Source organism: Tachysurus fulvidraco, chromosome 19, assembly GCF_022655615.1.
Source record: "Tachysurus fulvidraco isolate hzauxx_2018 chromosome 19, HZAU_PFXX_2.0, whole genome shotgun sequence".
NCBI lineage: Eukaryota > Metazoa > Chordata > Actinopteri > Siluriformes > Bagridae > Tachysurus > Tachysurus fulvidraco.
This window is the reverse complement of record NC_062536.1, coordinates 19,382,595-19,397,594: the sequence shown is the minus strand read 5'-3', so window position 1 is coordinate 19,397,594 and position 15,000 is coordinate 19,382,595. Positions and strand designations below refer to the sequence as shown.

The window sequence follows — 15,000 nt, the reverse complement described above, 5'->3', positions numbered from 1 at the left end:
TTACATGCACGAGGCTCCGGCTGTTAGTTTGGCTTCCATATAAACACACATGACAGGATGCAGGAGAGATGATGGATGACATTAGAGATCCATTACACAGGTAATGGATGGCAGAGTTTGATTGTATGCATCTCTTTGGATTTGAATGATCTTTCTTTTCATTAACATTCACATCCAAATAGTAGATTTCTCTGTCAGCATTGGGATTAACAGATACTGTGATTAATGATGGTATTTAGTTACTGTGCTATGGTCTTTAGGGCTGTCATGGTAACCGTAATAATCATAAAGACAAAAGAGATTGTTTTAAACAATACAAATTAAAGCTATTTCAGTGTGATACAATATTATAAAGATTCATTTCCATTTAAGAAATTAGCATAAACTTGTAGGAATAAAAGGCTGCTTCTTCTTCTCTTCTTCTTCTTCTTCTTCTTCTTCTTCTTCTTCTTCTTCTTCTTCTTCTTCTTCTTCTTCTTCTTCTTCTTCTTCTTCTTCTTCTTCTTCTTCTTCTTCTTCTTCTTCTTCTTCTTCTTCTTCTTCTTTTTCTTCTTCTTCTTCTTCACTGGGATTAATATGTACAGAGGCCACGTCTCCTTCGTTGAACATGATAGCCATAAAAGCCATGACTTTTTCACTGACAGACTGACAGACACAACAAAGGCCACGCCTCCTTTACTAAGCCTGACAGAACTGTTACGCCTTCTTCGATGAACGTTATATATATTAAGGCAACACTTTCTTCACTTGATGGGTTAGGGTTAGTTTCATTTAGTTTCATTTAACCTTTCGTTTCAGCTTCATGGCGACTGACATACACACAGGCCACACCTCCTTTACTGAGAGAGACAGACACAAAGGCCACACCTCCTTTACTAAGACTGATTGACACATTGACACAAAGGCCACACCTCTTTTATTAAGACTGATTGACACAATGACACAAAGGCCACACCTCCTTCATTGAGACTGACTGACACAAAGGCCACACCTCCTTTACTAAGACTGATTGACACAATGACACAAAGGCCACACCTCCTTCATTGAGACTGACTGACACAAAGGCCACACCTCCTCCATTGAGACTGACAGACACAAAGGCCACACCTCCTTTACTGAGACTGACTGACACAAAGGCCACACCTCCTTCATTGAGACTGACTGACACAAAGGCCACACCTCCTTCATTGAGACTGACTGACACAAAGGCCACACCTCCTCCATTGAGACTGACTGACACAAAGGCCACACCTCCTTTACTAAGTCTGATTGACACAATGACACAAAGGCCACACCTCCTTCATTGAGACTGACTGACACAAAGGCCACACCTCCTTTACTGAGACTGACTGAAAATAGTTGACTGTTCCTCAAGGCACAAAGAGAGCAGGGAGGTTGTTTATATATCATTTGTTTTCCACAATGGTGTGATGTTATTGATCAAGCCAACGGGGCTTGAAGGCAAACGACGATCCTGTTTAACGAGACTAATTAAAATTCCTGAACATCACACAACAGCCGTGAGGGGTGAGACTCGTCGATGGAAGTGTTCCATATTGAATAGAATCACACACTTGGCTTCGAGGGCAGACTTTTGAATCCTCTACTGTTTGCTGTGTTACATTATAATGTCTTTATGCCTGCCTTCATACAAATCCCTGTTAATTAGTCATTAGTATAGAAATGATAAGGCAACGCAGGAATTATCCTAAAACTGAATAAACCTACAACTTTACTTATGTCTCTTTATGTTTAGGTGATGTGATCGTCTACATAAATGAGGTGTGTGTTCTCGGGACGACTCACGCAGATGTGGTGAAGCTATTCCAGTCAGTGCCCATTGGGCAGAGCGTGACCCTGGCACTTTGCCGTGGATACCCTTTACCCTACGATGCAGAGGATTCGGGCAACACCATAATCTCTACATTGGGCCTTATAGGAGACCGCCCCTTGCTGCTGAATGGTCGCAACTGCACCACGTACGACACATATATGGAGTACTTAAGCCGCACTGCGCACTTCCTGGATGACGGCGTCTCTGTGGCATCGTCGGGGACAGAGCTGATCGCAGTCACCATCGTGAAGGGGCCAGACGGGTTCGGCTTCACTGTAGCAGACAGCGATGGAGGTCAGAGGGTGAAGCAGGTGCTAGAACCTCAGCGCTGCCCAGGTCTGTGTGAAGGAGACCTCATTGTGGAGATCAACCAGCGTCCAGCCCTTACACTTTCTCACACGCGGGTAGTGGAATTGCTGAAGGAGTGTGCAGTCGGAGCCGAGGCCACGCTGCTTGTGCAGAGAGAGAGAGGTAAGTGATGTGTGCTGAACTCTAGGTTTGAGTTTGTTGCCTCGAAGCTCAATATGCTGCTAAAGTTTGTACGACTGCCTTAAATTTAGATCAAAACGCCGAATATATTCAAGCATTCACTGCACGCATGTAATCCTGCTTCAAAATCAAGCTTGATTGGTCAGTTGGTCCGGTTGCTCCTGACATTTTGCTGAGTCATACTCTCTGAGAGCCTCAAGTCGTGTTTCAGACACGGACTCTGTTTAGTATTCCCTAAACGTCACAGTGCAGTGATTAGCAAAGGCACAAAGCCTGTAAAAATAGATAGTGACGCACACACTAGTCGTTTTGACGGTGTATTAATATCCTCCAGCTTTATTTCCTCAGCGGGAGTCTTTCATGGCAAGAAGACTTATAATGCTCTAAAGAGATACGACGCAGCTATAAGTTGGTATCTGTAATGCAAAGACATGTCCATGTCCCAAGTACAAGTCTATTATAGATAGAATTGTAAAGATATTTTATGTCAGTGATGGTTCCTTAATTACGTTTACAACCATTAAGTAAATGCAATAAGAACGTAAACATATACAAGACTGTGATTACTCTTGGTTAGTCCCACTGTTTATGGCTCTGAATTTCTTTTACTTCCAGTCTTAAGGGCTTTAACTCTTGATTAAACCAAATGCTTAGGATGATAAATCACAGTATTAGTGCTCTTAGATAGTCCCGGTCATTACAGGTCCCAGTCTTGGTTATATCTGGCTGTCAAAGCTATAATTCGCTAAAGATGTAACCCTTTGGTTCATCCCAGTCCTTAAGGCTCCGAGTGTTGTTTAATCCTTTACTCTTTGTTAGCCCTATTCCCCATTACTCTTAGCCCCATTAGTCTGTCCCAGTCATAAGGGACCTATTGGTTAGTCTCAGAATTTATGGTTCTACCTGTTAGGTAAGTGGGGAAGCGGTAGCTGTCGTTAAGTCGAGGGGTGTTGACCAAATGACATAAGTGTAAATGTAGGTATTCCCAGTCAATAAAAGTCTTGACTCTTGCTAAACCCTTGTGTTCAGCAGACCCCTGCTGCAGGTCTGTTTGGTTAGTCGCAGGATTTAAGGTCTCAGCTCATGACTGGTTCAGGTTTATATGGTTGTGCTGTTTTGGGTTGACCATCTATAAGGTTCTTATTCCTAGTTATTCCCAGGTTTTAGTTAGTCCCAGTATTTATGGCTCTGGAATTGGGTTAGTTCCATTCGAGCATTGTGTGTGTGGGGGGGGGGGGAACCATATGTAGGGACATGGTAGCCTAGTGGGTAAGGTGTTGGGCTACCAATCGGAGTTCGATTCCTACGTCCACCAGATTCCCACTGCTGGGCCCCTGAGAAAGGCCCTTAACCCTCAGTTGCTCAGTTGTATAAAAATGAGATAAAAAAAAATGTAAGTCGCTCTGGATAAGAGTGTCTGCTAAATGCTGTAAATGTTTTCACATCACAGCATTGATGTTCTGAGCAGCGAGAGTTGGTGTAGAATCTGTCAACATGCTGTTCTCGTCTTTGACATGCTAACAGACTGGCCTGTGCTATTCGTGTGTGAATATTCCTTCTGTTGGTGTGTGATGCTGTGACTGGCATGTGAGCTGAGAGAAAGGTCAATATACACACACGTACACACACACACACACTCACACACTCACACACTGACTCAGTCTCTTACTAAAACATTAATTGTTGTAGAGATCTCAGTCAGCTCAGAAAAAAAACTCATTACACATTTATTACACTTCAAACACATTCGGCTTTCTGCCCCCGGGTCTAACCTTAGGGCCCTGTCTGCTCTGGGTTCTATTGTCTGCCCCCGGTTCTAACCTTAGGGCCCTGTCTGCTCTGGGTTCTAACCTTAGGTCCCTGTCTGCTCTGGGTTCTAACCTTAGGTCCCTGTCTGCTCTGGGTTCTACTGTCTGCCCCCAGTTCTAACCTTATGGCCCTGTCTGCTCTGGGTTCTACTGTCTGTTCCCGGTTCTAACCTTAGGTCACTGTCTGCTCTGGGTTCTACTGTTTGCCCCCGGTTCTAACCTTAGGTCCCTGTCTGCTCTGGGTTCTACAGTCTGCCCCCAGTTCTAACCTTAGGTCCCTGTCTGCTCTGGGTTCTACTGTTTGCCCCCGGTTCTAACCTTAGGTCCCTGTCTGCTCTGGGTTCTACTGTTTGCCCCCGGTTCTAACCTTAGGTCCCTGTCTGCTCTGGGTTCTACTGTCTGCCCCCCGTTCTAACCTTAGGTCCCTGTCTGCTGTTGTTCTTTACAGGTACAAGTTCTGATGTATTTCTCTATTAGGCCCAGGTTCTAGCTTTAGTTCTGTATTGGGTCCAGGTCCTAATGGTGGTTCTCTGGTCCTGGTTCTGAGTGTTGTGTTATATCACACCTAGTTTTGCCAATTGATATTTACTACTGTAGGTCCAAATCCTAAGTGTTCTTCTCTGTCATATCCTGGTTCTTACTGTACTTCATTACCAGGTCCAGATTTTGTCTACAGTTCTCTGTCATGTCCAGGTTCTCGATCACTTTATAAGGTATAGGTTGTGTCTGTAGTCCTAGTACTGATGCTAGATGGGTACCAGGTTGTAGCATTGTTATGGTTGTAGTTGTTTACTGTAGTTCTCTATCAGGTTGGATATTTTACTGTAGTTCCCCTTCAGATTTAGGTTCTGTTAGTAGTTCAGGTAGGTTTCAGTTCTCTACCACGTCCAGGTTGTAGCTGTGGTTCTTCATCAGGTCCAGGTTGTAGCTGTGGTTCTTCATCAGGTCTGGGTTGTAGCTGTGGTTCTTCATCAGGTCCAAGTTGTAGCTGTGGTTCTTCATCAGGTCCAGGTTGTAGCTGTGGTTCTTCATCAGGTCCAGGTTGTAGCTATGTTTCTTCACCAGGTCCGGGTTGTAGCTGTGGTTCTTCATCAGGTCCAGGTTGTAGCTGTGGTTCTTCATCAGGTCCAGGTTGTAGCTGTGGTTCTTCATCAGGTCCAGGTTGTAGCTGTGGTTCTTCATCAGGTCCAGGTTGTAGCTGTGGTTCTCATCCAACTTCTTTGACTGATCCAGATTTCTCTACCATTCTCTGTCCTTCTTTGCTCTGAAAGCATGATGATGGTGTTGAAGATATTATCTTAGTTGTGTTTGAAGACATTTCTCTCTCTCTCTCTCTCTCTCTCTCTCTCTATCCCTTCTATATCCTCTATACATGTTATATATATCACATGTATCTATACATCTATTCACCCCAACAGTATTCTATATATCTCTATATCTATCTCTCTCTCTCTCTCTCTCTCTCTCTCTATCTCTCTCTCTCTCTCTCTGCCTGTCTCTCTCTCTCTCTCTCTCTCTCTCTCTCTCTCTCTCTCTCTCTCAGTCCCTCTCTCTCTCCCTCCCTCTCTCACTTTCTCTCTCCCTCTTTCTCTCTCTCACCATCTGTTATATATATTATCATTCTATCATCTTTCATGCTCTTCTGGAGTTTAGACCTGTCCCACTTTCACATTTGCAGTTCTCCCTTTTCTCTGTAATGCCAATCGAAACATACTGTATGTCTGAAGCAAATTGTGATGTCATGAGCATCTGAGTCTCCGTCAGCGACTCTGTAATTGCTTACAGATGGCGTTTCGATTAAACTGGCACCGTCTCGGCATGAAGAGTCCGAGTCAGCGTTCTGAGACCAGACGTTCTCTCGACCTCTCTCGGACCTACACGTTCTCTCTCGCCCAAATCACCACAGCGCCATCTGGTGTCGTCTTCCAGCCGGTCGGACTGGGTTTGGAAATTTAAATATTCAGAAGTAGCAGAATGTTAGATTTAGAGTTCTGGGTTTCTTTACTGCATGTGAAAGGAATCTGTGTGAGAATTTTATTTTATAGCGTTTTTTAAAACCGATGCTATTCAAGCGGGATTTGTTTGTGAGGCGGGATTCGGTTCTGAGACGGGATTCGTTTCTGAGACGGGATTCGTTTCTGAGACGGGATTCGTTTCTGGGGTGGGATTCGTTTCTGAGACGGGATTCGTTTCTGAGGCGGGATTCGTTTCTGAGGCGGGATTCGTTTCTGAGATGGGATTCGTTTCTCAGACGTGATCTGTTCAGAACAGAGTGTTGATTTAGTTTTAGTCTTTTTACTTAAATGTAATCCAGTTTTTGTCATAATTTAGTCATCTACTTAAATCACTCCAGTTTTACTCTAGTCTTAGTTTACTTAGTTTAGACTAGTTTAGTTTACTAAGACTAGACTAATTACTAACTCAATCAATATAATGGATCATTAAGAATTTAGTTGACACTTTCAGATATTTATTTAAAGCTACACTTTCTCACTCCACAGTCGTGTTAATACGAAGCTCATTTGAAAGTAGACACTTAGGAGTTTCATCTAGAGGTCTTCCTGACCCGAAGTGACCCGAATCACTTTTTACCCGAACCCGACGTGCATAATTTATTTATTTATTTTTTTAAGAAAGACCCGACCCGAGACAAACCCGAAAAAATTAGACCCGAGTCCGACCCGACCCGTTGGCAATTTTTTTTAACCCGACTGGACCCGAATGTCTAACCCTAACCCTAACCTGCACGCAGCAGTCAGACAGAAAAGTAACCGCTACAGCGTGGATTCAAAATTGATTGACAGGTCTGTTTCAACGAAAATTAGCTTAGCGCCAGCCACACAATCTTGGCAAACAGAGGAGAGGTTGGAAAAGGACTCGAGTCGATGCACACACACGAGATACAGTAGTCCGGGTCTTCTCGGGTCCGTTTGGGAAAAACACATTCATTTTAAATTACCCGAGACCCGATGCCGCTATTATTATCCCCGACTCTTGTCCGAGGCACACGTGAAACTTTTAGAGCCGAACTCGCTCGGGTCTCGGGTCGGACCTCGGGTTTTCGGATCTAAGTGGACCCGTGAAGACCTCTAGTTCATCACTATTTCTGTTTTTCTCTACAATACTGGAGGTGAAATTTTCATAGAAAAGATCCAGAAAAACAAAACCGCTCATTTTTTTCTCTACACAAATGTTTGTATCTTCAGAGTAAATGTTGATATCAAACCCATATCTGCTCTCGGAGACGCTCCGAGCGTTTGTTCATTGATTTATTTTAGATCAGACGATTCTTTACACTGTTTGTCTAGATGTAATACTCTGAACATGGTTTTGGTCAGTAAACAGTTTAAATGTCATTTGTGTGAAGAATAAACAGGCTGTTAGGGTAAAATAATTAACAACATGCTAATGTGAGGAAGCAGTGCTAGTGTTACTATAGCAACAGAATATGAAGCGATGTATTCCGTTGTTATAAGGAACAGTTCTGGTTATTTTTATCTGGTTATAGTTACATTTAAGTTGTATATAGCAGCAACAAACAGTCGTAACCGCTCTTTTTTTTCTTCTGACCAATCAGAATTGAGCATTGTGTGTGTGTGTGTGTGTGTGTGTGTGTGTGTGTGTGTGTGTGTGTGTGTGTGTGTGTGTGTGTGTGTGTGTGTGTGTGAGTGTGTGTGATATAATGAGAGTGTAACAGGGTTTCATGGTTGCTTTAGGAATACAGATCGCTGCGTCTCGTCTCATCACAGAGCTAATGATCTGCAGCAGCTGTGATCTCGTCATTAGGAGAAATCGGACTCGTCCGTCCACCGAGTGTGTGTACGGACTACAAACAGGCTGATAATTACTGCCGCAGCACGCCGCGATCTTCACCACGCTCACTATCCCGACTCATTTACTAGTTATTATTCACCTCACTGTCTAACACAATCGCTCATTAACACAGAGAACCTGGACCTGAGCTACAGCTTCGCGTTTGTACAAAAATGACACACGAATCAAAATCTCTTTTTTTATTTCTGAGACAGTTCTTCAACAGCAAAACAATCACACCGTATTGCAAGAAATATGCTTGATAGGATCCAACTTTCAAGTCTTGATGAGATTATTACAAAAAAATGTCAAATACCGTATTTCAAATACTCTTTTAATCTCTCTGTAAATACACGATGAAAAGTATCAGAGAAATAACACCGTCGTCTGTTAAGACTATTTAAGAGAAGAAGGAAGAAGCTCGCGGTGTTTACTGGAGCTTTACCGGAATTTATGTTGGAAATAAATGACGTACGTGACGTAAAGTATCAAAAAAATAACACAGGATTGACTGCTAATTAATTGCTTCATTAAATACGACTAAAAATGCTAATCATCTATATTTACTGATTAAAAAAAGGAATGAATTTTTAGTTTAATGATGATTTTTTTATTGTATGTTGCATCCTGCTTTCTAAAGAGTCTAGGACTGAAAAGATCCCGAACTTAACAAGTGTTCCGTTTGTTCATTCTGAATCAGAGTCAGATTGATGCTTATGCTTTGTTGTGTATGTCAGGAGCACAAAAACATCATAAAAATCACACAGCAGCTTCATCCAGAGTTTATTTATACAATAACACACACAAGCTGAGTCCCATTCACACACTTCTGCACATCTACACTACAGTTCGTTGTGCTCCGTGAGTCGACTCACCTGAATGCCCCTTTTCCACCGGAAAGAACCGGGTGCTGGTTCAGAGCTAGCGCTGGTGCTGGTTCAAAGTTGGTTCCACTGGTGAACCTTCTAAGAACCGGTTTGCCTTTCCACCGGCTAGAGAGCATCACAGCGCCGAGTGTGACGTCACTGTATACGTGTCACGTGTCCCAGCAACGTTACTGCAGCAGCGACAAACACAAACACAACAACAACAACAACGGCGGATGTTACATTATTGTTAATGCTCATGGCTTTGCGAACCTACACTGGCATCCAAACGCGGCGAATAAAACGTGTACGTGCGGCTCCGTGTAATCTGTATAAACGGAGGTTGTAATCGATAAAGTACATAACGTTATTTTATCGTTAACACAGAAAAAAAATTTAGCCTTAGCATGTAGCTACCTACTATCATGTGTGCTGATAATGTATCATATCGCGGTAAAGTAAAAGTGTATTAAACATTAGTATACTTAAGGTACATTATCAAATGCGCTAACAGTAGCCCCGCCCACAGCCCCGCCCACAGCTCCTGACACAAGCGGTTCTTAAGTCTAGACCAGCAACGTTTTGGTGCTACTTAAGAACCACTTTTCCTGGCGCAGAGCCGGTGCTTTGGCGGTCGAAACAGAAAGAACTGGTTCTAAATTAGGCTCTGATCCGAAACAGCACTCGAACTGCCTCGGTGGAAAAGGGGCATATCTCACCTTATTGCCTGAGTGTGTTCTCTATGTAAATGTAGTGTGGAAAGAGAGATTTGGAACACAGCCACACTTAAGGGTTTGATAGTGTTGTCTGAGACGCTGCACAAATAAACGTCTAGGATGTAGCAGAGAAGATAAAGTATTTTACAAGTTTATGGTAATTGCCTCGAGGCAGTTCAGCTTTAATAGTGTCTCTTTTTTTCAGGTTTTTAATCTGAGCCGCTTTGTAATTGGCTCAGATATTACTCTCAGAGACGGGCGTTCAGCCCGAGGATTCGGCAGTGTGTTCCCTACGCAGATGACTTGGCTAGATTTCATATGAGCGTGTGTGTGTGTGTGTGTGTGTGTGTGTGTGTGTGTGTGTGTGTGTGTGTGTGTGTGTGTGTGTGTGTGTGTGTGTGATTATTCACTTCACTACACCAGCACTCAGATTCCAGAAAGCCAATCAGGTGCAGACAGGTCACGCCTCTGCAGCTGGTCCGGCCAATCAGAGAGCAAGGAGTGTGTGTGAAATGCAGCAGGTTTGTGCGTGTGTGTGTGTGTGTGTGTGTGTGTGTGTGTGTGTGTGTGTGTGTGAGAGAGAGAGAGAGAGAGAGAGAGAGAGAGAGAGAGAGAGAGAGAGACACAGTGAGCCTCAGGTCTCACTTAGATAATGAAACACATGCTGGCTGTGAAACTAGGAGAAGCTGCTGATTTGGCATTAAATGGACATCAGATGTACTGATTACACACACTGTGTTTCAATTAGCTTACACACACACACACACATACACACACACACACACACACACACACACACACACACACACAGCAACAGAGATATCAGGAGGGAGAGAATGATGGAGAGATAATTAGAGACATGGACAGACAGAGAGAAAAATGACGGAGAGACAGATAACGATGGAGAAAAGGATGAAGACAGAGTTAGAGGGCGAGAGATAGAGAGGGAAGGAGAGAGAAAGGTGAAAACCAGAACGAACGGCTGGTCGACTAGAAGACAAACTAAAAAGCTGTGGAAGCTAACAGAACCTGCTCGGGTTCAGAAGCACCGACCTGATCTTCTGTCCCCGCTGATGTGAGAGCTTGGGTGGGACGAGACGTCATTTAGAGTGTCACGTGACGGATTTATCCAATCAGGGATGTTGATATGCAAATATGCAAATTAGTAGAAGGTTATTCCAGGGTTTGGGAATGTACAGTGTGAAAGATCAGGAAATGAAGTCAGTCAGGATATACATGTGGTATTAATCCTGGGTACAGAAGGAGCAAACTACACAACCCATGTGAGAAGAGGGGTTATTAATAGTAGCAGTAGTAAAAGTAGTAGTATTGCCCCTAGTGGTCAGAAATAGGAATTCCTGCAAGCTGTTGCAACAAATTGAATGGAAATTTTGTTGAAATCTGGCAACCCTGATTAAAGGTATGATCTGAAAACGTAGTTCCTGACACGACTGCATCACAGGTCAGGTGTAACGGCGTCGGTGTTTGGTGTGGTGTAGTTATTATTGTCATCATGCACCACCATAATCTACAGCTGTGTATTTTCTCCCTTCTCTCTTTCCTCTGCACTCCGTCATCCTGCTCGTGTAACAGATCGTTTCAGACGTTAAAGAGCACAAGAGGCCGCTAGCTGGTGTCTGAGACAGGAGTAGCAGCGGCTCAGTGAGGCATGTGAATGGTGTTTACGTCTCGTTTCCTGCGTCACTGATCTCCTGTTTTGTTTTTATCGTTGTTTTTGTGTTTGCTGTGAAGAGATTTATTTTACTGTGCAAAGGCATGAAGATATGAAAAGGGAAAATTGTGTGTGTGTGTGTGTGTGTGTGTGTGTGTGTGCGCGCGTGTGTGCGCGTGTGTGTGTGCGCGCGCGTGTGTGTGTCCGTGTGTGCGCGCGCGTGTGTGTGTCCGTGTGTGCATGCTTGTGTGTGTGTTTGTGTGTTTGTGTATGTGTGTGTTTGTGTGTTTGTGTATGTGTGTGTGTGTGTGTGTGTGCATGTGTGTGCATGTGTGTGCATGTGTGTGTGTGTGCGTGTGTGTGCGTGTGTGTGAGTGTGTGTGAGTGTGTGTGAGAGTGTGTGTGTCTGTGTGTGTGTGTGTGTGTGTGTGTGTGCGTGTGTGTGTGTGAGTGTGTGAGTGTCTGTGTGTGTGTGATGTAGGTGTGTGCTTGTGTTGTGTGTGTGGGTAGTGCGTATCCTGTGATGTGTGTGTGGTGTGTGTGTGTGATGTGGTTGTGGTGTGGTGTGGTGTGTGTGTGTGTGTGTGTGTGTGTGTGTGTGTGGTGATGTGTGGTGTTGTGTGTGTGCTGGTGTGTGTGTGTGGTTGTGTGTTGTGTGTGTGTGTGTTGTGTGGTGTGTGGTGGTGTGTGTGGTGTGTGGTGTGTGTTGTGTGTGTGGGTGTGTGTGTGATCGTCTGTGTGTGTGTGTGTGTTTGTTGTGTGTGTGTGTGTGTGTCTTTGTGGTGTGTGTGTGTGTGTGTGTGTGTGTGTGTGTGTGTGTGTGTGTGTGTGTGTGTGTGTGTGTGTGTGTGTGTGTGTGTGTGTGTGTGTGTGTGTGTGTGTGAGTCTTCAAGGCCGCTCTGAAGCGCACTTTTACGCATTCATTAATTTTCCCCGTTTGATGTTTAGATGCTTGTTTACCTTCAACGTGCTTTTTTACTCTTTTCCCTTTTTATTTCTTCACTTCTGTAACCTGCTCTTGACCTGCTGAGGATTAAATAAACACCTCAGTATGTATGTTTAAGTGTTTGTGAAGCTGGAAGCTGCTTCACTGATTGTCTTCATCTGTATACAGTGTGTGGGAGTCAGAAGCAGGATTCAACACCGTCGCGTTCATCTGATTCATCTGATTCACTTCATCTGATTCATCTGATTCACTTCATCTGGTTCATCTGATTCACTTCAAAGGTGTCGTCTGTTTGGTGTTGAATCGAAATGTTCCGACTGCTTGCGCTTAAACACCCCCTGATCTGAATACAGCATGAAATGTAAAGTTTGTTAGAGCACACTGGTATTTGATGGAACTGTTTGGTGGTGTTTGATGGTGAATGTTCTTATTTTGTTGTGAATGAAGGTGTTTGGTGACGAATGTTTAGGTTTTCTGGTAAATAATGGTGTTATAATGGAGATTCAGTGGAGTTTGTGATAAATGTTGGTGTTTAACAACGAATATTTGAATTCAATGGTGATTGAATCTGCTTGATGGTGAAAATTGGTATTTAACAGTGAATAATGGTGTTTTGATCGTGAATATTGGTATTTGCTGGTGAATGTTGGTATTTTTTTGGTGAATGGAGTTTGATGGGGATTTGGAATTTATGGTGAATAACGGTGTTTAATCTTGGATATTGATTAAACACCGTCGATCGATTGAAGGTGTTTGATGGCAGTTTTATGGTGAAAGGTGGTGTTTAAAGAAGCCTTATGAAAATGAAGAAGGTGAATGTTTGTAGTGTTGGTGAATGTCGGTGTTTGGTGGTTAATGTTGTTTTTTATGGTGAATAATGGAGTTTAAAGGTCAACGTTGGTGTTTGTTGGTGAATGTCAGTGTTTGATACTCAGTTTTATCATTTGGTGGTAATTCTGCTTCTTGGCATCCCATCATTTTGCTCTCTTTTGTTTACACATCCTTTTATCCCCACGCAGTGTTTGAGGTTAAACACTTGTGTTCTTTTACCATTGCAGGTCACTTTTCACCTTGGAAGAGTCCCAAGCAGGTAAAATGAATTATAACCCCGCTATAAGCCCTGACTTTCTCTTAAACGTCTTCTCCTTAATTACTCACCGGCAAAATCATCTGATTATATCACTAATCACTAATCACACCAGGACTTAATAACCTGTGTCTGGGATGCTTTATAAAGCTGTTATAACACCTACATAACATAGGAACTACGCAGCTTGCACTAAAATGTCAGATTCTTTTTCTTTCAAATGATTACTACTTATTTCTGCTTAAGTTAAATAACATTTATTTATTTATTTGTTTGTTTATTTATTTATTTATTTATTTACAACTTGAATCTGATCAGTTAAACTCTCACAATTCAATCCGAATTATTTTTAAAAATAAATCTATTTTTTTTATTTACTTATTCCTAAAATATTACACACATTGTCGAAATTATTTCTAAACGTCCACCCTGATCCCATGTAACCGTTCATAACGCATTATAACGCTAATAGGGAAGAAACTAGCATTTGATCGGAGCTCTAAAACACTGCTCATGTTTATCAGGTTATTTACGGTTCTGTATAAACAATATTCTGTTATTAAATGTACAAAATGTTACATTTAAAGAAAAGATGACAAATATAACTAATAATAAAATAACGCACTGTATTTGGTGGCGTTTTGGACGAAGGCCATATCTATCGTCATCTACTGTATGAACACGTTCGTAACATGTCATAATGCAGTTATAACACATTACACACAGAGACTCTAAAATTCCATGCGGTCTTTATTTGGCTCCATTCAGCTGGATACGATTGAAGAGATTTCCTTAAATCATGACGTGCGTCTAAAATTTATCATTAAATATTATTTCAATATTATTCTAACACTTCACACTCATCCCACAGTCACTCTGTGATTAAATAATCAGTCACACGCTGTCTCTTTTTTGCTCTGATAGTCTACATACAGTGTGTGTGTGTGTGTGTGTGTGTGTGTGTGTGTGTGTGTGTGTGTGTGTGTGTGTGTGTGTGTATGTGTGTGTTTCTGATGATGACACACTGACATCCTTTCATCTCCTCCCGTGACGAGAGCTCCGTCGCCGACACGCTCTGATTAAACCTGCCTTCTTTTTTTATCTTTTTTCTCCCTCGCTTTTTTCTTCCTCTTGCTTTCTTTAACTTCAGACAGTGTTTTAATTAAACGTGTAATTTTAATTCCTCCTTGTTTACTGCACACTTTGCTACAAAAGGTGTTTTTTTTATTGTACTTTGAGTCTGAAGGAGAACTGATTTTACTTCATCAGTTTATAAGAAACTATTTTCCATATTTTACTGTGAAGATAATGAAGAAATAATCTGTGTGTGTGTGTGTGTGTGTGTGTGTGTGTGTGTGTGTGTGTGTGTGTGTGTGTGTGTGGTTGGAGCTTGTTGGAGCTGCAGCACAAAATTAGGATAATATTAAAAGTAATAAACTTAAAAAAACAGTTGAAAAGGGGATGAAGTAATAATGTGCAATAAAAAGCAAAGAGAAAAAAACATTAATAAATAGTTAATAAACGTTACATAAACAGTTATAAGCAGTAATTAAACAGTAATGCAGCAAACAGTAAATAATGAACATTAATAACACAGCTAGCAGTAGATAAACTGTGAAACTGTTAATAAATCATTAATGACCTGTAATAAACAGTTAATAAACCATTAATGACCTTTAATAAACAGTTAATAAACCAATATTACCAATAAACATTAAGAAGCAGAAAATGAACAGTGTTTGAACTCATGAACTCATCAACAGTGTTTA

At 42.1% G+C, this 15,000-nt stretch overlaps 1 protein-coding gene across 18 annotated transcripts in view; it reads left to right on the top strand.

The window, feature by feature from the left end:
* The window catches only part of magi2a (membrane associated guanylate kinase, WW and PDZ domain containing 2a), a 114,730-nt gene that overhangs the window by 79,530 nt on the left and 20,200 nt on the right, over positions 1-15,000 (top strand). For 16 of the 18 annotated variants that reach the window (XR_007138654.1, XR_007138652.1, XR_007138653.1 and 13 more), the window contains 2 exons: positions 1,757-2,305; positions 13,203-13,234. Coding sequence is in view for 15 of the 18 variants with exons in the window: in XM_047804023.1 (XP_047659979.1) it covers positions 1,757-2,305; positions 13,203-13,234 (581 nt within the window). In the remaining 3 variants the exon portion in view is untranslated. The remainder of the gene's footprint in view (positions 1-1,756; positions 2,306-13,202; positions 13,235-15,000) is intronic. The other 2 variants (XM_047804025.1, XM_047804024.1) reach the window with 1 other exon arrangement.